Raw genomic sequence first — 26,299 nt, 5'->3', positions numbered from 1 at the left:
ATTCTATCCTTTTAACCATCCTTCTGTATTAAGAAAGCTATTTTGATCCTTTTATATCTATAAAAAAAGGAAGTTATGTCAACAATCTTTATAAAACAGTGGTTCAGCAGTAGCCGGTGGATTGTGTCCAATTCTGGGCACCATGTGAAGACATAGAGAGGGTGCCATACATGCTTATTAGAACGGTTCCTGGGATGAGGGACTTTGGTTACCTGGACAGACTGGGGAAGCTGGAGTTGGTCCCTCAATGTGTGGAGGTATTATCATGTTTGGTTTGAATAGAGAAAAACTGCAACTGTGGTGAAAGGACTGTGAGCCCAAGAACATTGATGTAAAATAATTGACAAAAGAACTAAAGGTGACGCAAGGAAAATCTTCTAGATGCAGCAAGCGTTTATGAAGTGGAATGTGTTGGTAGATAGGCTTAGTGGAAACAGATTTAGTCATGGTTTTCAAAAAGAGCTGGATAATACTTAGAGTTATAGAGAGATACGGCATGGAAAGAGGCCATTCTGCCCATCTCATCCACCCTGACCGGTGGGCACCATCAACAGTAATCCCATTTCCCAGCACTTGGCCCAAACCCTTCTAGGCCTATGTGCTCATCAAGACACTTCTAAAATGCTATCAGTGGCTTTGCTTCCACCAGTGCGTTCCAGGCACTCGCCACTGTCTGGGTGAAAAAGGTCCCCCTCATATCTCCTCTGAATCTCTTCTACCTTATCCTAAACTTATGTCCTCTTGTCTACCTCTGATAATGGGCTACAGTTCCTGCAGCCTATACCCCTCATTATTTTATATACCTCAAACATGACCCTCATAACCTCCTCCACTTCAGGGAGAACAGACTTAGCCTCTCCAGTCTCTCCTCATAACTGAAACATTCCATCCCAGGCAACACCCTGGTGAACCACCTCTGCACCCTCTATCCTTCCCACAAAGGGAAAATAAATGAAGGGCTTCAGGGAAAGAATGAGCAGAGTCATACAGCATGGAAGCAGGCCTCCAACTTTGCCCACCACACTCGCATCAATCCTACACCAATCCCATTTTATTCTCCCCATATTTCCATCAACTCCCTCCAGATTCTACCAGTCAGCTACACATGAAGGGTAATTTACAGTGGCCAATTAACCTACCAACCCTACACATCTTTGGATGTGGGAGGAAACCCATGCAATCACAGGGAGAACGTACAAATTCTGCACGAACCTGGGTCACTGGAGCTGTGGGGCAATGGCTCTACTAGCTGCAGCACTGTGTCGCCCAAGAGAAACGCCAGCAGAGGCATGATGAGTCAAATGGTCTCTTCCTTGTGCTGCAATCATTCTATGATTCTCTATAACTCAAGTGGTGAATAAGAAGGATAAAAGTCTAATGAAAGGGCTGAAAGTGAAGCAAACATACTGTCCAAGTTCCCAACATTAAGATATTTACCTTAAGATGTTAATTTATTAGTCACATGTACATCGAAACACAGTGAAATGCGTCTTTTTGCATTACTGAGAATGTGCTTGGGGCAGTCGGTAAGTGTCGCCACTCTTCCGGCGCCAACATAGCATGCCCACAGCTCCTAACCTGTACGTCTTTGGAATGTGGGAGGAAACCGGAGCACCCGGAGGAAACCCACGCAGACACGGGGAGAACATACAAACTCCTTACAGACAGTGGCGGGAATTGAACCCGGGTCGCTGACACTGTAATAGCGTTACGCTAACATTAGTGACTACCCTTCAGAAGCACGTAACTGCTGTGAAGCAATTCTGGGACACCTTGAGTTCATGAAATGCAAACCTATCTCTCTGTGCAGTTGATGTTTTCATTCTGACCCTAAAGGCTTTTGGAGGAGTTGGTCCACAAGGAAAAGGAGTATCAGAAGCATCTTCAGCAAACAATCCAGCGGAGAGACCAGGCCATATCCAAACTCCAGTCAAAATTCAAATCAACAGGTAAGTAATTAATGTGGAATACTAGCATCCTCGAGTGGCACTTCTCAGAAATCTGCCTGTGATACTTAGCTTCCACCTCCAGACCTGATGGGAATGTGGGCTGAAACACTGAACTCCCCAGACTGAGTTGTTCGGCCAGTTTAGTTCACAAAAATGCGTCTATTTAGTTTCCAGTGATTTTTGCATTTTCTACATTCTACATTTTTAGAAGGTTTCCCCATCTATTTTGACCTTCTCAGCACATTCCTGTGTTACTGCAGTCCTGACGTGCATGTGATTGGGATCAAGACCGACAAGGTGATGGTATTGTCTGTGCTCTCCCTTTCAGTGTTCCAGCCTCCTGCACACCACACCCTGGATCAGGAACTCGTCAGCTGGCTGCAGGAACAGGGAGCAGATGCAGAGACTATAACCAAGGTAAAGTGGTACTTGTCAGGTCAAGTAGATTTATAACTGCAAAAATGCATTATTTTTCTAAGATGCTTACTTGTACTGAACTGTCGATTGCTGTTATGAAAACAAGTGATGTTGGAAATACTCAGCACATCAGGCAGCATCTGCAGAGCGGGAAACAAAATTAACATTTCAGGTTGATGACCTTTCATTGGAGTTGTTCCTGGGATGAGGGACTTCAGGTGCTGGGGCAGACTGGAGAGACTGGGATTCTCCTCAGTGCAGAGAGGAGATCTGATGTGTGTTCAAAATCCCACTGTGTTTGGATTAAGAAGGCACTCTTTATTCCCGTGGTTTAGCTTTTTTTCATTTCTCCTTCTTCCTTTTTGTCTTTCCTCTTAGTTTCTCTCTGTTCCTTCACACTTATCCTCTTCTGTCCTTATTCCTTTCTCCATCCTCTGCAATGTCTTCCTCAATTTTCTTTATTAACCTTTTCCTTAATAACTTTATTTTCCTCCCTTTGCCTCCCCCCCCCATAATTCTTCTTACTTACTCAGCTGACTCTGCTTCACACTCCTTATTTCAACTCTTCTTGATCCTGATCTTCTTCCCTAACTTCTCCATTTTCTCTCATTTCTTCCTCTCTCTCCCTTTGCCTCCCTCTCTCCTCGGCCTAGAAATTCAGATTGCTTCCAAGTAGAGCCAGTGAGCCTGGGTTGTTGCTAGTTTACACTGTGCTGTTCACAGTAGTGCACAGGGGTGCAACATTCTCTCATAATCATTACATCAGGCAGCCTCGTATTGTGTCCAAGTACACTCAGAGGTGCATACTTGCACATTATGTGTGGTTTGAGTAGATGGCGGCTGATTCTAGAAATGCCTGTGTCCTGCTTAGTATCTGTCAATGGGTTATTAATTCTAGGAATTCTATTAATGTTACTTTAGTACTTAATTTATAATGCATAACCTGATGGCAAACTATCTTTATTTTTCCGCAATTTTTGTTTAAAATATTTTTAGTTATTTCCCGCAGTCAAGTGAGTCATAGAGTAATACAGCACAGAAACAGGCCCTTCTGCCCAACTGGTCCATGCCGACTACAGCATCCTCTCTGCTAGTTGGGCCCATAACCGTCCAAGTTCCTCCCTTCCCTGTACCTATCCAAAATAGAGTCATAGAGTAATACAGCATGGAAACAGAAAGTGGAACTTGATTGGTTTGGTATTTTAATCCCACTCCGAACTGACACTTGAGGTTGTCACTGAACAAGTTGCACTAACACATGGACTTCCACAGATGGGTTAAACTAGTAGTGCCTGACTGAGTTATGGCTACTTACTGGTGTCAGCTTTTGATTTCTAAGGTGGGTGCACAGTGGTTAAATTACTAGAATATTACTATAAGGTCATGGACTAACATCCAGAGCCCTGAATTCAAATCCCATCATTGCAGCTCTGGAATTTAAATTCAATTAATAATCTGATTTTTGTTTTACACACTCATCATAGTAATGAGCACTCAATCAAGACTGCTGTCATTGCAAACTCAGATTGCTCAAGATACTAATGTCATAAATCTCCACTGTACAAACTACAGTGAATGTTGAGCTATTACTGTGGTTAGTGGTGCATGAATCTGCTTTCCCCTCTCAGGGTGACAGCATTTATGATCTCCCCACTGCCAGTCCCCTCTGCTGTTAGCTGTCAGTTAACCAGCCCACTCTGCTTCCACCCCAGCACGTTGGTGCAGACAACAGCCATTCTTCCAGGTCCACAGCTGCTTGAGGTCATCCTCTGAGACCACCTGCAGTCTCCTCCTGGGGGTTGGAAGCCTTCCATCAACCGTGGTCTGGGAGCACCAGCTCAGGAAAGAGGCAGAGAATGTAATTGGTTCATTATTGTCACATGTACCGAGGTACAGTGAAAAACTTTGTTTTTGTGTGCCATTCAGACAGATCATTTCACAACTTCAGTCCATCAAAGTGGTACGAGGGGATTTAGACTTAAAAGAGTAGAATGATAAAAAGAGAAGGAATGCATAGATCTGCAGAGACCAGCTTGCGAAGAGTTGCCAGGTTCTGGCGCCATCTTGCTTTAATCGCCAACTGTCATTAGTTGCTTTCTGTGCCCTCTCTCATGTTTGGATGTATAAATATATCATGGAATATTGTTCTGATATTGGTTTTCATTTTAGCATTGTGGTCAAACAGGCTCCGACCTACAGCGGTACCAACTAAAGTAGAAAGAGTAGTGGGGAATGTGTTCATTGACAGTGCAGTCTGATTATTCATTCACAGACTGCCTGGCCTATGTCACCCCTCCTTTCCTCTCTCTCCTCTCTCCTTTCCTATGCCTCCTGCTCCTCCCCCTCCTCTGCAGTTAGTGCCAAGGGTCGCCCTGGTTTCCAGCAGACAGCTGACCACACTGCATCACGTTTCCCACAGATCTCCTCCCCTCTCTGGTCCTGGCAACAGCAGTGGTGCCAGAGGATGCTAGCAGGTGGCTTAATGAACTTATAAGAGGTAGCATGGCCTCTGTATATACACGCACGTTACCCTGTGCGGGTTGCAGGCTGGAGTGATCAGTGGATGACCCTTGTTTTCCTGTGGCCTGTCCCTGATCTGGCAGTGGCTCAAATACAGAAGGCACAGTGGACATAAAAAATCCTTTGTGACTGCTTCCTGGATACTGACAGTGAACGTCACGATGTGTGGGTATCTCATACTCCAGCCATATAGCCAGGAAATGAAAACCCTTTAATGGCACCTTGTGAGTGAATGAATGTGCCTTAAAGAGAGAGAACAACAGTCAGTGGCACCTCACCTTTTTGGGAAGCCTCTGATCCCTGCAAATCTGAGCACTCGCACTCTCTGTTGCTCCAGACCTGAGGAGGGCAAGATGAACGCTACTCTCCTGGAGATTTGAAGCATTGCTGATGGCCCCAAGGCAGAAGAGCTGGAAGCACAAGAATTGCCCATAGCTGTGAAAGCCATGGAGTTCTTGCTCTGCCCTGCAGCTGTACCTGCTTCACGTGGTGTCCCTTTGGTAGCACCTTCTGACTGAAGCAGGCTTGCTGAATAGATTGGCCCTCGCTGTGGTGGATAAGACCCTTCAATGGGGTTCCTCTCCCTCCACTCCACCACCACCACCACCCCCCCCCACCGACTCCTCCTCCATCCTCTTTTGGCAGGTTGCCCTACCTTTGTACCTTCTGCAAATTCTTCCTAGAATCTCCATGGCAGGAAGCAGAGCAGCGCTGAAGCCTTGAAGTGCAGATACAGGCTCCTTCCTTCCACCACTGTCTGAAGAGCCCACAACCTCAATGAGATCTCAAAACACGAAATGTCCACAAAGGTGCTCATCGGCACCTTAATCTTCAATGAACAGTTAGCCTCCAAGTCATTGATGACTCTGTTGATCAGTGGACTGGATGTACCTCACGTTGCTCAGTGCTGTGCTGTTTACACCATTGGTTTGGCAGCGCTAGCTTCAAACCAGTGGCATGCACTGACATTATGATCTGCCACTCTTCTAGCCCTCTACAAGAGCGACAAATGGCTAACACGAGGGGACATAATTTTAAGGTGACTGGAGGAAGGTATAAAGGGGATGTCAGGGGTAAGTTTTTTTTACACAGAGAGTGGTGCGTGCGTGGAACACACTGCCGGCAGAGGTTGTGGCAGCAGATACATTAGGGACATTTAAGAAACTCTTAGATAGACACATGAGTGATAGAGGAATGGGGAGCTATGTGGGAGGGAAGGGTTAGATGGATCTTAGAGCAGGATAAAATGTCGGCACAACATTGTGAGCCGAAGGGCCTGTACTGTGCTGTAGTGTTCTTTGTTCTTCCCAGTATGGGGCAACTCTTGTGATTCGTGCATCAGAGCAGGGCCTCACATGGAATGTCACACTGGAATCAAATCTTCACTCACAGTTTGCATCTGTCTCAAGCTTTCCTAGTTTAATAATAGAACCACACCAGTGTACACTGTAAATGATGATGCCTTTACCTCTGCACCACCTATTGGTATTATTGTGAATGACATGCAGTTAGCTAAAATGACCTGAGCACTTACTGTGTTCACAAATGCAGTCTTTCACTGATCCTCCTCCTCTACCATCAATAATGCAACATATTCCACATTTATTATGTGGTTACATGTCAGATCATTCTATGCAGGCTCAAGTTTTGAAATCAATAAAAACAAATGTAAGGTGTAGGAGGTGAAGGATTGAACTACTTGTTTGTTTTAGTCAACTTCTAAATAGCCTTTTCCTTCAATAGATCTGTGAAGAGGGCTATGTGTTATCTGATGTTCTGAAACATATCACAAAAGATGATTTGCGAGGTCTACAGCTCAGGTAAGTGCAGCTTTAGATTGGGAAAGAAAGAGATGGCAGATCCATTCCCTTTTGCAGTTAAAAATAACATTTAACAAATGCTTTGTACTTCACAGGATAAAGATAACTGGATCATTTCAATACATTTACCAATGCAAAGATTGAATAGTAAAAATAATTGTTTTGGTCGCTGGACTGGTCTGTGTAGGTTTGAGTGGAGCATCTCAGGAGGATGGCTTTATTACTGTAACTGTAGTTGTAGCAGCATTAAATCATTTACACCTAAAGATGTTCAAGCAGACCAGGTAGCCATGTGAGCTTCCAGTAAGTTTACAATGCTTGGATTACCTGCCTTGCCTATTTCACTAGGCTTTGGCAGTACTAACAGAGCTCTGTGCAGATTTTAAAATAAGCGTGCAATCTTTCCTTAATTTTACTTTTCATTTCTCTGCATTGGGGCAATGCTGCCCACGAGAAGGTGATGGTGAGCTGCCGCTTTGAATTGCTGCAGTACTTCTGGTGAAGGTATTCCCATGGGTTATTGGATAGGGAGTTTCAGGATTCAGAGACTGTAATGAATGGTGATATACTTCCAAGTCAGAATGGAGGTGAAACTGCAAGTGGTGTTCCCCTTGGCCTGCTGCCCTTCATGGTGATAAGAAGTTGTGGGAAGTGATGTGAGAGCTTTGCGAAGGCTCAGAAACTGAGTGATTCCCTTTTGAACTCTGACTCGGTGTTTGACTGCACATCTGTAAAGGCAGTGGTAGTGATGATGTGCGTCTAAGAAAATAAACATGGGTGCTGAAAATATTATCCACAGTGCTTACTGGACTGCGCTGGCTGACTCGTTCCAATTTGATAACTGTCTTAGCAGGCTACTGCAGATAAAAGACTGGATACGAGAATGATCAGCACACTATGACAACAAGGAAAGAAATCCCTCCCTAAATTTCTCTGCCTCTCCAACTCTCCCTGTTGATGCTTGATAAGACCTTTTTTTGTCTCCTGGTCTAATATCCTTGTTGTGGCTTGTTGTCAAGTTTTGTTTGGCAGTGCCTTGTACGGTTTTGTTAAAAGTACTACATGAATACAAGTTATTGCTCCTGCATTCTAATGTCAGAAGAGAATTTTTATTGATCAACAACAACCCTCTGAATCTTAAATTTCTCCAACAATAACCATCAGTTCTTTACAATTTTTAGATTGCCTGGGAAAGGGAAGACTTTTTGTCATTGTTGGTGATAGCTGTCACTATTGATGTGATTATTCCATATGTTCTGTGTTGTCTGGAAATGCCCATAAAATGGCTGGAAAATCACACTTGGTTTGTTTTGTTTGAAATCCTAAGATAAAAGGGAAGTTTACAACTGATATGAGCAGCTTCTTGTCCATCACAGTGTGATCAACAGGCAAATACTTGGAATCTTTGAAAGTTGAATTTGAATTTGGAACATGGCTATCTGCTGGTTGATTAAAGATCGGGTGTTTATGAAGGAATGCAGGATGCTTGCAGTCAAATAGATTATATTGGGCAGGGAGAGGGACAGAAGCTTCTGGTGGGGAAATTCCTGACTTCACAGCAGTAAAGAATTTTTCTTCCCACTAACGTGGTTAGGAACGCTGCAATATAGTGAAGGAGATTGATTCCTGTCCAGTTGTTTGATTTTCAAAGTCTGGAGGTAGTTAAGGTATCAGTGAGGGTTTTAGCAGCAGACATTATGAGGAGGATGCAGAACTGGGCAATGTCACACAAATGGGAGCAGTGGAGTGGATACATGACCCAGCTATGATGCCAATGTTTTGTCTGGTCTCTGATAGTAGTTATTGGAAAGCCATGAGGTTTGTGGTGGGGCCAAATGATTTCAGTCTTCCCAGTGATTATTTTGGGAATTTATTTTTGTCTGGTGGTTGATGTCAGTCAGACAGTGGGGATAAATTAGTCATTGTCTGTTTTCCACAAACCCCTGTCCAACGAGAAAATAAGCAGTAATTTGTGCCAACTTGCCTGAATGATGTCTGCTCACGTGGGTGAATTGTGCGCCTCTGATTTTTTTATTGATTACTGGAGTTGATTACTGGAAAATGGAAAGTTCTGCACAATTGTCATGCTGATCTCCAACCCCACACTATCCATGCTGACTGAGCCTCCATGCTGCACCCAAGAATTGTGAGTTGTTATAATTAAATTGAGGCAGGGTAACACACTCTCTCCTTCTTAGGCAGTGCCTCTAGCTTAAGGATGACTTATGGTATTTAGTTGCCACGCCATGGCAGTATTTCAGATTGTCAACTGTGACCAGAGAAGAAGGATGAAAATCTTTCACAGACCTTTTGGCCACGAGGAAAGTTGAAACTTGGTAGTTATATCTGCAGGAGAATCTGGCACAGTTGGGACATTGATCTGTTTCATTCAAGCCATCTTGCTTTATGGACCCCGGATCTGATGGATGTGGCAATATCTTACTGGGTATTCTCTTTTCTGTGCTTCATTCTTTGCACAGAAGGGAGAAAATGCATGGATTTGGGGACAAGTTATTGTACTTCAAGATTAGCAAGGAGGAGGGGCAGTGGATGTGTGAAAGGTCCTGCATTGACATATGATAGAGTCAGCTTTGTATGTTTAATGAATGTTCTATTAAATTAGCAGATATTCCTATTGGGAAGAGTTCCTAATACTGCTATTTTTCATATTTTAGAGGAGGAACTGTTTGCAGACTCTGGAATGCCATATTGAAGTTCAGGAACATAGCCAAAGACTAAATGTGAAAATGGAAAATATTCAATCCAGCCTTCTCAAAGTGATATTTTATAAGAATGACCAAAGATGCAACTTTCCTGAGGGTAAAAATATATATGTTTGTGAGTGTATTAAGCTTCAATTATTGCACTGATTTGGATTGCTATTTGAGTGGTTGTGAAACCTTTACCATTCTTGGGGTACAGTCTGTGAATTGTGTACACGCAACTGCACTGATTTTCATCAGGAACGTAGATCACCTTAGATTCACCTACTATGAGCAGCTTAAATTGTCTCAAAGCTGACTTGTATCTGCAAGTACCATTGTCTCTTTAAATACATCTCCCTGCTCCCATTCCAAAGACACCCTAAGACATCATGGCTTTGGAAGTGCTCATTTTGTATTAAGAACAGATTGTGTGTATTTAGACCAATAATAATGTTGGTTTTCTGGATGCAATAAACAGCAAAGGGACCTATCATCTGATGGAAATATTTTTAAGATGCTTATTTATTTTGGTGTGCAAATGGTCAGTTCTTTACATTGAATCATTGTATATAATAGAACCTGTATGCAGTTTAATTTTTTTATATATATAAGAAACATGGATATTTTGCTTAAACATTTGCCACCAGCACAGGATCCATTATTTCATCTGGCCTAATAGGTGAGGGTTTGAGTTTCCCCAGTAGATAGATTCAGTATTGAAAGGATTGCCAATTGTTTTTTAAAAAAAATGTTAATTAGACAAATGCTACTTCATGCCATTGTTTGCCTTAGTAATGGTTTCAGTATCTTGCTGAATGATCCTGTCAGAAGGACATCTTTATTTCAAAAGTGACCTGAATGTGTTATATTATTCTGAAAGTTGCCTCTGAGTAATTATATTTAAAAATATTTTATGTATAATACTTTTCGTATTGTAATTGTAAATATTGCTTGCAGAAGTGAAAATATTTGCTATTGGCTCTGTTGAAACAGAATGCTATTCTGCTTTTCAATTAGATCATTTATATTTTGAGTCATGGGTACTCTAATTCATAAACTAAATTAAGTGATTTGATTGATGCAGTTAAGGATTTCCTGGGTAAAGATCATTTTCTCCTTTGTAGTGGAGTGGTTTGAATTGTTTGGTCATACTTCAATTAAGGAATGAGCTTGGGGGCCCTCCAAACCAGTGGCTATGAGAATATATGGTTGTTGCTATGGTTCACAAGTTAAATTTGTTGGGACAGAGAACTGTAAACATGTACAACAAAAATTGAGCGTGTATCAATCTTATAAATCACTACAAGTTACAGAATCTGGAAAAAGGAATTCACAAGAGCCCCATTTTGTAAAGCAATCCAGCTACTTTTATTATATTTGATGTCAGATACTGCAACTAAAACAGTAATCTGAATTATTTAAGAGTACCCTTGATTAAAAGCAACCAAAGTAACAAACCATAAATAAATTGTGGGAATTAAATGATTCACTCTTGTTTATAAACTGCATATGTACAGTAGGGAAAATTAAACAAGACCACATTAGAAAATTAGGATTCTAAACCCAACTTTCAGATCCTCTATAACAATGTACATATTGGCTGCAGTTGGCTTGTTTAACCAATTCCAAGGGCTTTATATCTTTTATACGACAGATCTATACTTAATCCATGGATTGGTGCCACGGACTTCAAATGCTGATTCGTTGCAGTAAATGTAGTTAGCCAGTTCTTCTAATGCTGGTTCAGGGTCAGTGGTGGCAAACTGTGCTGCTTCCTCCACCTCTTTCCTGACACCAGCATCGATTTCCTACAAAACAACACAGCTGTTAGTGTAACTGCATGAGAGACCTGAGCAGCTATACTGTTGTAGAAAGGCAGCATCATCACTGCAGATAGATTTTAATTCAACATATGCAAAAATACTGGGGTAATGGCAGCAGTAACAAAATTCACAGACTGGGTAATCCGTGGAAAAGAAAATCATTGTGTAAAACTGGTAAGAGATCAGCTGTGACCCTGCATTGTGTTACTGATTCAGACTAATTTTAGTCCCCACTGGTGGTTACTGTCTGCAATGCAAAATTCTATCTTTTCCAAGCAGCTACTTAAGTTTTGCCAATAATATGGAACTGGAAATCCACGAAAATTAAAACAGCATTTAAAAAAAAGACAGGCAACTTTTTCAGGCCCCACAAAAAAGATTATTCCCTACCCCTCTATCAGTATATTATCAGTTGTATCTGGCTAATTTTTTTTTAGTTTTTGTTTCATGCAGCATCATTTTTAACTAACGTTTTTCAAGCATTTAAAGTCTGCTTTCAAATGAATCTGGTAAGTTTTTGCAGATCTTTGAATCAAACAACTTTGCCCTTCACAATTTGATGATTTTCCCTTTGGCTTCTTTCAAAGCACAGGCTTTCTTGCTCCCAGTTATCTTTCTGCTGCTTTTCCAGTGTTCTAGCATACTCACTCATTTTTTTTGTAATCTAATCAGAGAGGCTGCATGCTACCAAATTTTTCCACATGTTAAATTCCCCTTTATCCTCTCGTAATGTGCAAGTGCATTCCTGTAGCCACAGTGACAGGATAGGAATCTTCATTTGAAATTGGAACTAATTTTAACATTACAGTACTTGAATTGCACAGGATTAAATGAGGAGGATGTAAAATTTCCATACCACCCAAAAAGACCACTCAACAGGCTGTTTTCAAATAGAGAGTGGAGTGCTAATTGTAGATCTTTTGTTAAGTATGAAAAGATGAGAATGAACTAATAATTACTGAATTTAATTGTTAATACCTTCACATAAAAATCTCAAGTCAATTTTGAAGTACAACTTCGAAGGATCAAATGTGACAACTGTTCTACATCAGGAACATCCCACAAAATGCTACTAATTAATTCTTAATTCATTTTGTGTTATTTTGAGATCAAAGTCTTGATGCTCACCATTTTGGTGCATTCAAGACGACAAAATATTAAGAAACATACCTTAAGTTCTTCTATGCTGGACAGGTTATTCTTCAGCATCCTATCTTTCAACATGGTAATAGGGTCACTTTTACTTCTCACTTCTTGGATTTCTTCTCTGGTACGGTAACTGAACATCAACATACAAACAAGTAATAGTTTAAATGTCCTGACACCACCACCCTTTCTGTTTAAATGTAAAGTTGTTCATTTCTTAACCATTGAGTCTTTGAATTTAGTTAACTATTTCCTTATCAAAATAAAAGTTAGTTACGGCAGCACAGATATGGATCTTTGGCAAAAATGAAGGGGAAGTACATTCACTAGTTGTCCTATTTTAATGGCATTATGAGGGCCTCTCTGATGTCCTTTATATATACACTTAAGTTCAATACCTTCTCTAGTCAGTAGTTCTTAATGCATCACTTAAATACATCACACAAGGATGAATGTAAACTAGGGTTCAATGTACAACTTTTAATGTCTTTTTATGGGACACTATAATAAACACTACATAAAATGATTGCTTACAGGGTAATTACACCCAAGCAGAAACTACAGTAATAACCAATTCTGAGACCCAAGAGGCTGCTGGAGGAACTCAGCAGGTCAGGTACAGTAGTATCTATAGAGGGAAATTGACAGACACTGTTTTGGGTTGAGACCCTTTATCTGGACCCTTTTAATACGGTTGGACTCAAAATTGTTATTGGGATTTGGAATATATTAATAGGGTGGCAGAAACTGATTCAATTGTAGCATTTAAAAAAAATGCTACTGGTGGGTGGGGAAAAACAGGTTATTGAGACCTATTGAATAGCTTTTTGGAAAGAGACAGCAGAGTCTTGATGAGTTGAACTGTCCTCCTATGTTACACCATTCTATGATTTAGCACAGTACCCTTTAAATAATATAAAAGCACCAAATACAAGGTTCAGTAAACAAGTCAGTTGTACAGAACAAACGTGTCCTTTGGCCCAAATCATCCATGCCGACCGTGATACTTACCTATGCTATTCCCATTTGCCTCTATTCCTTATGTCCACAACACCTTTTAAATGTTGTAATTGTATCTGCTTCTACCACTTCATGTGAGAGCTCATTCTATATAGCCACCACCCTTTGTGTGGAAAAACTTGCCCCTCAGGTCCCCTTTAAATTTCTCCCATCTCACCTTAAACCTATGCCTTCTAGTTTTAGACTCCCCCACCAATGCCCCTCATTAATTTTATGAACCTATAAAGATCACCCCCAAACCTACATTCCAGTGAGAATAAACCCAGCCTATCCAATTGCTCCTTACAATTACAGCCCTCCATCCCAGGCAACATTCTGTTGAATCTCCCCTGTGCTTCTTCTAATGCTACCACATCCTTCCTGTAGTGTGGCTACCAGAACTGTGCACAATACCTCTAATGCAGCCTGACCAATGTTTTGTGCAGTTGCAACATGACAGCCCGCTCTTTTACTCAATACCTCAGCCTATGGAAGGCAAACCTTCTTCACTACCCCATCCACCTGCGTAGCCATTTTCAGGGAACTATGAACTTGTATCTCAAGGTCCCTCTGTACATCAACACTCCTGAGGTAGTTGCCATTTACTGTACATGTCCTGTTAGTATTTGACATCCCAAAGCACATTACCTCACACTTATTTGGATTAAATTCCATTTGCCATTTCCGTCCAACTTTCCAGCTGATCAGTGTCCCTCTGTATTCTTTTAAACCTTTCCTCTCTACAATTTTACCAATGTTTGTGTCAGCAAACTTAATCAGTCCACCTACATTCTCACCCAAGTCTTTTTATATATGATAAACAAAGGTCCCAGCACCAATCCCTGCGATATACCACTGGTTACTGATTTCCAATGAGAAAAACACCCCTTGACCATTAGAATTCAATCAGATTTGAGGTAGGATTTCTCCTGCACAAAACCATGTTGACTCCTCCTGATGAATCCCTGCCTTTCCAATGTGAACATAAATCCTGTCCCTTAGAATATCCCTCCCCCACAAGTCTATTTACATTGTACAAAATAGCAAAGAAAGAACCAACAGAGCAAAATATCCATTGAACAATCAACACAAATATCTTCTCAAGCTGAAACTTGCTCTATATTCGATGTGTTTTAATATTTTACTCAGTTCGAACAGTTGTTACCTGATCCCTGGATCACTCATGCTATGTCCATGATAGCGATAAGTTTGCAGTTCCATCAAGATAGGGCCCTGAAGTATTAGAAATCAATGATATAACAAAGTTTTCCAGTGCACCCTCTGTATTTCTCCCCCCCTTGCAATTCTCATTACATACATAGCTTGTAATTTAACTTCAAATTGTAAAATAACTTCCTTATAGAACAGCCTTGCTCATTTCTCAAGGGGAACTAAGAGTTACGTCCAAGTAAACACTTGAATATCAAGGAAGTATGGATGAATGTCATTAATGACAAATTGCACAGATTATTGGCATTCACCAAGAACACCAACCAGCTGCAAAAGTGCACAAATAAAGTAATACTTGCATAATTCAGCACAGTCAGGACTTCGGTGATGACGAATTAGCAGATTTTTTGGATAAATGGATGTTATTTCTATTAATATGCCAATATTTTTTAAAGATGTTACACAATATTATAATAGTCCTTAGAAAATCTGGTAGGTTTAAAGGGAGCACGGGAACTGGGGCCTCAGTGAATCTGAAGGAAATGCAGGAAATGTCACCTGTTGAGCGAGATGCTGAATGCAGATTAAAAGCAGTTTTACTGTACTTCCACAAAATTTGTAGCATTGGTTGATTGAACTGCTTCAATGAATCAAATACTCTACTGTTATCCTTAAGACTCATTATGTGCTATACTTCGTGAGGTCATTCTACCATTACATTAGTAGGGTCCCAGTTTCCAATTAATGTACTGCAGATCCATTTTGACATTTAATAGGGATGTGTTTCTTTTGACTAAGTTCAGCAAGGTAATTAATCTCAATACTCAAATCAGCTCCACATTTCACAGCCAAACCTCGGGCAGAATTCTCAATTATTTAACTCATATGTATGGCACAATGACATAGTGATTTAAGTTACTGGACCAATTGTCATGGTTCCAGACCATTGACATATTCAAATGCCACTTTGGCACTGGGGAATTAAGAATTAAATAAATCTAGTCTCATGAAACTACCAAACTGTTGTAAAAACCCATATAGTTTACTATTGCCCTACAGAGATGGAAATCTGCCATCTGGAGCAATTAAGAATGGACAAGAAATGTTGCTGCCGCCAGTGACATCCACTTATTTAAGTCCAGAAAATTAGCAACATCCTCTGAACTAGGCACATTAGAGGAAAATTAATGTTCCTTACTGCTAACAAATGAACTACTACTAAGTACAAAGGAAATCTCACATTTCAGTGAATGGTAGACATGTATTACCTTTCCAGACCTGCAGTGATCTGCTGCAAACTTTGTCGCTTCTCTGACACACAACACATCCATGCCATCGACCTGTAAGCAGATTAGTGCACAGTGGATTTCATGCAAGAAATGGATGCAAAGATTAAACTAACCTTAAGATTCAAACAATAAATATTGTTTTTATTCTATTTTTCTTCCATAGCCTGTGTTTTAAACTTTTCCCAGAAGACGACAATGTTCTGTTTCAGCATCGGTGCTATTCCTAACCATCAATAATTTGTAGGAACAGCAAAAAAATGCTGTACAAGATCTACGTGCAAGAGCTGGCGTCTGTCTGCTTTGTAATAATGTGCTACATCACTAAGAAACTGAATTGGTGCAATAATGCACATAGCTTCAAGGAACCAATTCATTTGTCTGAATGCAAGCACGCATTAAAGATTGTATAAAAGGGAATGAGAATGTGCTCGACACATATGTAATTTGGAAGCTATGACTGATTACAGTGGTAACAAGTATCCCTACGAATAACATTAAGTGCCCTCAATCAGCAGACACTCCAAGTTTAGAATTCAATTCTTTATCTCTAAACAAAATACTTGAAGGACTACTGGTCCTCTCTTTGCATGTGGGTTACGACACATTTGCATTGCATACACGTACACGGTGGCTAAAGAAATAACAGAGCCTAGCGAAGCAGCAACAGGCTTCATTCTATATTGCTCTCTAGTCCCGGCGGGCACAACTCTAATGTTTGGGCTATGCTCCCCACTGCCAGTCTTCTTGTGAGGCAGAAAGAGTTTCTCTCCATCTACATTGTCCACTCCCCTCCAACATATTGAAAACTCTAACCCTGCAGTTGCTTCACACAACTTAATCCTCAGAAGTAAATTCTGGTAAATCTATGCTGCACTCCCTCCAAGCTAATATACCGCTTTTATAATTATGGTACCTTGAACTCCTCTCTGACTTTGGTCTAAGCAGGATTTTGTATAATTGTAGGATCATTTTTAATCACCAAGCATTTCCAGGCATCTAGATACATAGATCTCAAAGTCTCCTATATATACACACATCATTGCTTCCAGCTTTTCTCCATCCTTTATTACATTTTTGTTCATGGTACATATCCCAGTTAACATAATCAGTGTTCTTTTTTGTGTGTACACTTCTTCCTCCCCCCCCCCCCCCCCCCAGTTTAGTGATTTCTTTGATCATTTTCGCACTTTTTCTTAGCGAATGGAGCCACTGCTCTTTAGGGGAATAAACCAGTTCTATATTACAATGTTTTTTTCTTGTACACCTCCCAAGTTCTACTGCAATTTTAACATTAGAATTTGCTCAGTTTATTACTGTGGACAGTCCAGAGGACTGTTCCTTGAGCTTTCTTTGGGTTTCATTAGAATGGCGTAGGAGACCAAAGACAAAGGTCGGAATTAACCTTGCAGACCACTAGAAACTCAAGTTCCCCAATCTAATGTTTTGCATGCAGTGCTAACGATGTGATCTTCTCTACACTGGAAAAAGCTTCACAAAATACATCCATTCAGTCACAAGGTGACTCTGAGCTCCACTTTTGGCCTCTTAGACTGGGGTTTGTTAAACAGTACAAGCCTCAGAAACAGCACCTCATCTTCTATTGAGGCAATGTTGTGACTCTCAGGACTCAACTTGGAATTCAGCAATTTCAGATAACCAGACTTCCCTGTTTGTTCCTTTTCTTTAATTGTTTAGAACCAAGTTTAGTACTCTCTTTTCCTCCTGACCCCTCCCCACCATTTTACTGGTTTACATTCCTGTGATTACTCAGTTTATCCTTTCAGGTGAAGTTTGTCCCAAAACTAAAATTCCTTTCTGTCCCAGAACCATTATGAATGCCTCATAAAATGGAACCCAATCTTTCCAACAATACTATTTCAACCTAATCATTTTATACCCCATTTTGCTCAAGGATGTTTTAAATTTGGTTCTTAGCACTCATTAATCTCCAACCAGACTTATCAATTCTTCTTTTAGTTAGAATATTTTGTCCACCTGAATACCCATATATAGAGTCATGGAAAGATATGGCACAAAAACCAGCCCACTGAGTCCACATCGACCATCAACCACCCATGTACACTTATCCTACATTAATCTGATTTGTTTTTAATTCTCCCTACATTCTTGTCAACTATCCCCAGATTCTATCACTCACCTACACGCTAGGGAGAACTTACAGAAACCAATTAACCTACCAGCCAGCACGTCTTTGGGACGTGGGAAGAAACCGGAGTACCTAGAAGAAACCAACATAGTCACAGGGAGAATGTGTAAACTCCACATAGACTGCACCCAAGGTCAGAAGTGAACCTGGGTCAGCAGCTCTACCAGCTGCACCACTGTGAGGTATCATAGTCATCATAATAGGCATTTTTGATACAGCTACAAATGAAATAACTGGTGATATCTGCACTCTGGATAGGAAAGAAACAACAGATAGACTGCAATGCAGATTGATTGGTTCCTTATTTACAATGTTTGCAGTTTTCTCAAATTGGTCGACACCTTACCCTCAGACCAGGGATGTAGTCACCTCTCTTATAATAGTCAGTGCTGGCTGCTGCTCTCTCCACAGATGTACCCATGCCATATCGGTTGTTCTCACAGATAAATATGCAGGGCAGTTTCCAAAGCATAGCCATGTTGTAGGTTTCAAAAATTTGACCCTTAAAAAAAAATAAAGACTGATATAAATAATGTGGTAGAAAGAGATTAGACAAAGTAAGTGCTTAAATAAATCTTTCCCTCGCACTTCACTGTGCTTTATATCATGTAACACTTCAGAAAATCTTACCCAATGGAAAAAACTTTTCAGATATAGAATACAACCCATCAACCCATTCCCTAAAGTTGGCAAAAGATCATGGAACATTACACACTGCATTTCACATTTATTTAATCAATGATCCAGTGCTTGTTTATATTGTGCTGTGGTGTGCATTAAGCCACAACAGGCCTCTTATACCCAATGTGTTCCTAGCCGCAGCGTACTTACAGAACCACATAACCAGTTTAAAGATCCCAATTATTTACATTTAGCTCAAATTACTAATAGATCTTGCTCTGTGATTTAGGATTTACAATGTGGCAATAGCATGCAGGCTCGGGAAATCTACAAAACTCAAAAAATTAGCTAAGTACAAATAGTGTTGAGCTGCCTGGATTGCCAGGGCTGTGACTCAGGCTCAGGCCCAGGCCCAGAGGTCGAGTTTCCTATCCTGCACTCTGCATATACCCATTTGGAAACTGGAGAATTTTATATTTTTAATGAACATTCTGATTGGCAATTGACTCCTCATAAAATGATTAAACATATTGCTTTTACACATCCCCTTTCATGACCCCTGCAGCGTGCCCCCAAAGCACTTTGCAAGCAATGAGGTACTTTTTAAAGTGTAATCACCGTTGTAATATAGAATATGTATCAGCTAATGGGTACACACAAAGCTCAACCAAAATGCAATAATACCAAATAACCTATTTCAGTAAATGTGCAAGGGATAAATATTGGCCAGGGTACATGGGATAACTCCCCCACTTTCTTCGAAATAGTAGCACAAGATATGAAAGAGGGACCTCTGACAGTACAGCCCCCTCTCTGCAAAGCACATGAATTTAAAAATCTAATACAATGCTCAAGTCCCTGGAGTAGGAATTGAACCCACAACCTTCCAGCTTGAGATGTGTGCTACCAAATGAGACACACCTTTCAGTGCAAAGGATCTTGCACCAGGTTAACACCAAGTATTGAAAACTACTATTTGCCAACTTGAGATCAGCTTGCATATTGTACACTCAACATTAAATACAGAAATTGAGATTCTACTCTGTCAATCCTAGCAAAATCTCCACATTGTCATATCCAGAATAATGGGTTGTGGCAGACAAGTGTGGAATAACTGCCAGCATTCATCTGTTCAAGCTGAAGTCCCAGACCTACACTCACACTGAGTCCGGGACACACTGGCACCGGATTAAAACAAAACAATGATTTTGATGGTGATTTTAGCACTGCAGGTTCAGGAGCAGATTGGAACTACTTTGTTGCAGTAGTGTTTCTATTTCTAAATGTTTTAACTCTTTTTTTTAAACTTGTATATAAATTTAAAAATCAAAATATAAGAGACATAAGAACCAAAATCAGTGACAGCTTTCACAACCAGCAAAACTCTACCACCAATTTTGCCTTCTGCCAAAGGCAGAACCTCCACCTCACACAACTTACTCACCAACCAGACCTCTTTAAACCACCACCATGCCCAACGGCTTGTGGGAGCCGAGAGGGAGACGTCTAGGTGAGCCTGTTCAAGGATGAAGGGGGTTTAGAGAGTGTAATGGGCCAGCGAGATCGGCTCTCTCTTCGTAACTCAAAGCCATGTGGGTATGTGAAAGCGTTGGGCAACAGACCCTGACCATACAACCCAGCACGTCATCACTGTACCACATACAACATATTAGCACACTGATGTGCTGTGGATTAGTTAAGTCTATTGTTTCATGGTATCGTATTACTGAATAGAAAGCACACTTTACCTGATTGGCTGCACCATCACCATACAATGTCACACAAATGTCATTCTTCTCCAAGTATTTGCAAGCTAATGCAATCCCTGCTCCAAGCGGAACCTGATGCGGAGAAAAAAATTATAAATAAGAAATACAGCAACCACCATCGTACAACTGTTCAGCTAATGGAAATTCACCCTTATGGAATTCACAAATTGCTACCAAAAAATTTGAGATACAGAATAAAGTTCACTCTTAATGTGGAAGGAAATAAACGCAAAATGTGAAAAAAAACAAATGTTGTCAATTTTTATTCTTAGTCACTCAATACTGCAGGGCAATAAGGTTTGGACATGACGTCACTGTGTCAATTGGGTTGACAGTCACAGCCAAGATCCTCCTTTGCCATGCCCTCTCCAAGGACATGTGAACAGACGACTCTTATGTAGTCCTGTAGTGCTCTTCATTTGCAAGGCATTTTCTCTGACAAAATGCATAGTGGGGAGCTGCAGTAGCCATGGCCAGCTCTTACACCGCTTCCTTTAAGTAATCTCTAGGCCCATTCTCTACTTCCACTGTCACCGTGCTTTAACCCATTCCCCTGGAACCCCTTCTACACCACCTTTCTCCCATGAAACCCAATTCTCAACTCTCATCCCTTTCCCTGATATCCCCATTTCCCAAACCCCTTCCTAATTTACGAGCCTTGTCCATCCCCAAAAGCCAAATGTTGGCCCAGCTGTAAAATAACGACAGTGGTTCACTTTGTCATCACTGATAAAATGACTTCATACAAGAGAAAAACATCCTGTAGGAATGCATCTCCACTTATAACATGGGGTTCAATGGGAAAAGGGGGCTTGCGTTACAGAAAATCATGATGCAGGCCGTACTCCAGGAATGTAACCCTTCTGTAACACAGGGGTCGCCTGTACTACTTTTCCATCCATTACTTATGAGATGCTCTTATTTCACTGTATAGTCATGAATTAATCTGCATAGAATTTTAGATCTTCCAAATCGGTGAGATCCTATGGACCCATATTTACCTGTGCACCAACAATGCCATTGCCACCGTAGAAGTTGTCAGCATACATATGCATGGATCCACCTCTGCCTTTTGCACAACCACCACGTCTACCTGTTCAGATCATACACACTCTTGTGAGAAACAGAGGCAGCCAACAGCTTAAAAGCGGCACGGTAGTGTAGCAGTTAGCTCGACGCTATTACAGCGCCAGCGATCGGGGTTTGATTCCCGTCGCTGTCTGTAAGGAGTTTGTACATTCTCCCGTGTCTGCGTGGGTTTCCTCCGGGAGCTCCGGTTTCCTCCCACATTCCAAAGACGTATGGGTAGGTTAATTTGGGTTTAAAAAATGGGCGGTGTGGATTCGTTGGGCCGGAAGAGCCTGTTACCATGCTGTAAATAAAATTTAAAAAATTTAAATTTAATTTAAGTAACAAGAAAAATTTCAAGAGCTGAGGAAATAGAGAAGAATATCATTGTTAGTCAAAAGTGAGGTACTGGAAGACTGGAGGGCGGCTGACGTCGTATCTTTATTTAAGAAGGGCTGCAAGGACAAGCCAGGGAACTACAGGCTGGCGAGCCTAACATCAACTGTGGAAAGTTACTGGAGGGGATTCTGAGAGACAGGATCTAACTCCACATGGAGAGGCAAGGACAAATTAGGGATAGTTGGCATGGCTTTGTATGTGAGAAATAGTGTCTCACAACTTTGAGTTTTTTTTTGAAGAGGACTTCTACATGGACTTTAGCAAGGCCTTTGACAAGGTCCACATGGTGGGCTTGTTCAGAAAGTTAGATCACATGAGATCGTGGGTGAGTTGGCAAACTGCATACAAAGTTGGATTGGAGGAAGGACTCGGAGGTAGTGCAAGGTCATTTTTCAGATTGGGGGCCTGTGACCAGCTGTGTGCCACAGAGATCAGTGCTGGATCCACTGTTGTTCATCATCTATATTAATGATTTGGATGAGAATGTCATTGGCATGGCTAGTAAGTTTGCAGATGACACCAAAATTGGTGGTATAGTGGATAGTGAAGATTATCTAAGATAACAACAGGTTCTAGATCAACTGGAAAAGTGGAGCAGGGAATGGCAGATGGAATTGAACTCTGATAAGTGCGAAGTGTTGCATTTTGGCAAGTTAAACCAGGGCAGGACTTGTGCAGTAAATGGCAGGACCCGGGAGAGTATTTTAGAACACAGAGATCTAGGGGGTACAGGTACATAGCTCCCCGAAAATGGCAACACAAGTAGACAGGGTGCTGAAAGTGTTTGGCATGCTTCCCTTCATCAGTCAGGGCATTGAACACTGGAGCTGGGATGTCATGTTACAATTGTACAAGACATTGGTGAGATTACACTTGGAGTATTGTGTGCAATTCTGATCATCCAGCTATAGGAAGGATATCATTCAGCTGGAAAGGGTGCAGAAAACATTCACAAGAATGTTACCGGGACTGAAGGGTTTGAGTTATAAGGAGAGACTAGAGAGACTAGATAGACTGGGACTCCCCCCCCCCCCCCTCCCCCCAGAGTATAGGAGGCTAAGAGGAGACCTTATAGGAGGTTCATGAGGGGCACAGACAAGGTGAATGGTCAGTCTTTTTCCCAGGGTAGGGGAATCTGAAACTACAGGGCGTAGATTTAAGGTGAGAGGGGAAAGATTTAAAGGGGACGCAAGTGACAACTTTTTCCACAGAGAGGGTGGTGGGAAAATGAATGAGCTGCTAGAGGAAATGGTAGAGGCAGGTACAATTACAATATTAGAAAGACATTTGGACAGGACATAGATAGGAAAGGTCTAGAGGGATATGGGCCAAATGGAGGCAAATGGGATTAGCTCAGGTAGGCAGCTTGGTTGGCATAGACCAGTTGGCCTGAAGGGCCTGTTTCTATGCTTTTTAACTCCAAGACTAATTTCATGCAAACACAGAAAAACTTGAAGATGCAAAATGAAAATTGCAGTCCATAACAAATCTCTTATAATTTATAATTAACTCTATGTCAGGCTCTGTTTACAAATTTAGATCCTGTATATTCTAAGCGCAAATGTGATACAGGGTGCTCCTCAAAAGCACAGGCTCAAGTCTCTGACCTTTTAAAAAAGATTCATTTATCAGTGTGTGGGCATCACTGACAAAGCCAGTAATTATTGCTCATCCCTTACTACCCAAGGAAGTGGTGGTCTCTTGAACTGCTGCTGATGTACATCCATAATGCTGTTGGGTATGGCTTCTAGGGTGACAATGAAGGAACAGTGATGTACAGCATATTCCCTCATTATGGCAGATCAGGTAATGGAAACTTGCCCTTAAAGAATTCACCAATGACCAAGAAAAATTCACTCTTATGGAATTTATGTGGAATAAAATAAAACAAACACAATTGTACACAGAGAACTGAACGAGTTTACCAGGGACAACGATCACAGGCTGCCTTCACAGCAGGAGGCCATTAATGAAATTTGTTTTGGAAACTGATAAGCTAACATCTTCCATTGATACTTGTACAATGTAACATTTCCAGTTAATTATAACAACAACCGTTGCTCTTGTGCCCATAATACAATCAGAATTCCTTTGTCTACAGACTGCTGACCCAGAGGGACATTACTGCTAAAAGAAAATCTTCCTGTAGGACTGCACCTCCACTTACAACATGGGATTCAATGGGGGAAAAAAGGTTTGCATCACAGAAAATCATGATTATGCATGGTTTTCTACAAATGCAATCCCTCTATAACGCGGTGGTAGACTATTTATAAGTAAGGATAGTGTGCTTGCTGCCCTTGTACTTCTTGATGGTAAAAATGGGTTTGGGAGATGTTGCTGGAGTAGCCTACGTGAGTAACCACAACGCATTTTGTAAATGAAGCATACTGAAGCCAAGATGTGCCTGTTTAGGGTAGTGCCAATCAAGCGGGATGCTTTGTTCTGAATGTGCCCAGCTTCTCGAGTGTTATTAGAACTGTACTCAATCAGGCAATCAAAGTATATTCTATCACACTCCTGATTTATCCCTAGTAGACAGTGGAAAGGTTTTGGAGAACCAGGAAGAGAGTTACTTGCTGCAAGATACCCAGTCTCTGATCTGGTCTTGTAAGCACAGTGCGACCTGTTCAGTTGAGTTGATAGTGGTTGGGGGGGATTTAGTGATATGGCAGTAATGCCATTGAGCATCAAGTATACAGTGGCATGCAAAAGTATGGGCACCTGGTCAAAACTTCTGTTACTGTGAATAGCTGAGTAAAGGATTAACTTTATGCCTTTTGGAAATCAGGTAAAGATGACACATTTCTTTAATATTTTAAGCAAGATTACTTTTTTATTTCCATCTTTTACAGTTTCAAAATAACAAAAAAGGAAAAGGGCCCGAAGCAAAAGTTTGGGCACCCTGCATGGTCAGTACTTAGTTACACCCCCTTTGGCAAGTATCACAGCTTGTAAACGCTTTCTGTAGCCAGCTAAGAGTCTTTCAATTCTTGTTTGGGGGATTTTCTCCCATTCTTCCTCACTTCTAGTGCTGTAAGTTTCTTGGGCCGTCTTGCATGCACTGCTCTTTTGAGGTCAAGCCACAGATTTTCGATGATGTTTAGGTCGGGGGGCTGTGAGGGCCATGGCAAAACCTTCAGCTTGTGCCTCTTCAGGTAGTCCATTATGGATTTTGAGGTGTGTTTAGTATCATTATCCTGTTGTAGAAGCCATCCTCTTTTCATCTTCAGCTTTTTTTTTTACAGACGGTGTGATGTTTGCTTCCAGAATTTGCTGGTATTTAATTGAATTCATTCTTCCCTCTACCAGTGAAATGTTCCCCGTGCCACTGGCTGCAACACAAGGCCAAAGCATGATCGATCCACCCCCCCGTGCTTAACAGTTGGAGAGGTGTTCTTTCCATGAAATTCTGCACCCTTTTTTCTCCAAACTTTCCTGCGTCCTCACCACAAAATTCAGCGTCAGAAGTTTTCAAAGGAACATCTAAACCAGCCTGATGCATTTTGGAAACAAGTCCTGTGGACTGATGAAGTTAAAATAGAACTTTTTGGCTGCAATGAGCAAAGGTATGTTTGGAGAAAAAAGGGTGCAGAATTTCATGAAAAGAACACCTCTCCAACTGTTAAGCATGGGAGTGGATCGATTATGTTTTGGGCTTGTGTTGCAGCCAGTGGCACGGGGAACATTTCACTGGTAGAGGGAAGAATGAATTCAATTAAATACCAGCAAATTCTGGAAGCAAACATCACACAGTCTGTCAAAAAAAAAGCTGAAGATGAAAAGAGGATGGCTTCTACAACAGGATAACGATGCTAAACACACCTCAAAATCCACAATGGGCTACCTCAAGAGGCACAAGCTGAAGGTTTTGCCATGGCCCTCACAGTCCCCCGACCTAAACATCACTGAAAATCTGTGGATAGGCCTCGAAAGAGCAGTGCATGCAAGACGGCCCAAGAAACTCACAGCACTAGAAGCCTTTTGCAAGGAAGAATGGGTGAAAATCCCCCAAACAAGAATTGAAAGACTCTTAGCTGGCTACAGAAAGCGTTTACAAGCTGTGATACTTGCCAAAGGGGGTGTTACTAAGTACTGACCATGCAGGGTGCCCAAAGTTTTGCTTTGGGCCCTTTTCCTTTTTTGTTATTTTGAAACTGTAAAAGATGGAAATAAAAAAAGTAATCTTGCTTAAAATATTAAAGAAATGTGTCATCTTTAACTTTATGCCTTTTGGAAATCAGGTCATCTTTTACTTGCTTAGCTATTCACAGTAACAGAAGTTTTGACCAGGGGTGCCCAAACTTTTGCATGCCACTGGTGGTTAGACATTCTCTTGTTTAAGATATCTAGCACTTCCGTGGCACAAATTTATTTACCACTTATCAGCCCACACCTGAATGTTGTCTAGGTCTTGCTGATTGCAGACGTGGATTG

General features: G+C 41.2%; 2 protein-coding genes across 3 annotated transcripts in view; one reads left to right on the top strand and one right to left on the bottom strand.

Moving 5' to 3' along the window:
- The window catches only part of map3k15 (mitogen-activated protein kinase kinase kinase 15), a 101,893-nt gene extending 91,276 nt beyond the window's left edge, over positions 1-10,617 (top strand). The window contains exons 25-28 of one of the 2 annotated variants that reach the window (XM_052014109.1): positions 1,837-1,949; positions 2,278-2,366; positions 6,630-6,706; positions 9,382-10,617. In XM_052014109.1, the coding sequence (XP_051870069.1) occupies positions 1,837-1,949; positions 2,278-2,366; positions 6,630-6,706; positions 9,382-9,445 (343 nt within the window). In that variant the 3' untranslated portion in view covers positions 9,446-10,617. Of the gene's footprint in view, positions 1-1,836; positions 1,950-2,277; positions 2,367-5,876; positions 5,960-6,629; positions 6,707-9,381 lie in introns of those variants that run through there. The other variant, XM_052014110.1, reaches the window with a different exon arrangement.
- Positions 10,618-10,755: 138 nt separating this feature from the next.
- Positions 10,756-26,299, bottom strand: part of LOC127569453 (pyruvate dehydrogenase E1 component subunit alpha, mitochondrial-like) — a 29,832-nt gene continuing 14,288 nt past the window's right edge. The window contains exons 5-11 of the mRNA XM_052014111.1: positions 21,397-21,488; positions 20,375-20,467; positions 18,352-18,507; positions 15,818-15,889; positions 14,545-14,612; positions 12,405-12,513; positions 10,756-11,219 (exon numbers count right to left, since the gene is read on the bottom strand). Coding sequence (XP_051870071.1) covers positions 11,055-11,219; positions 12,405-12,513; positions 14,545-14,612; positions 15,818-15,889; positions 18,352-18,507; positions 20,375-20,467; positions 21,397-21,488 — 755 coding nt within the window. The 3' untranslated portion in view covers positions 10,756-11,054. The remainder of the gene's footprint in view (positions 11,220-12,404; positions 12,514-14,544; positions 14,613-15,817; positions 15,890-18,351; positions 18,508-20,374; positions 20,468-21,396; positions 21,489-26,299) is intronic.

This window comes from Pristis pectinata, chromosome 4 (genome assembly GCF_009764475.1).
Source record: "Pristis pectinata isolate sPriPec2 chromosome 4, sPriPec2.1.pri, whole genome shotgun sequence".
NCBI classification, from domain to species: Eukaryota; Metazoa; Chordata; class Chondrichthyes; order Rhinopristiformes; family Pristidae; genus Pristis; species Pristis pectinata.
Note: the sequence above shows the minus strand (reverse complement) of the source record. Positions and strands in the feature narration are given on the sequence as shown.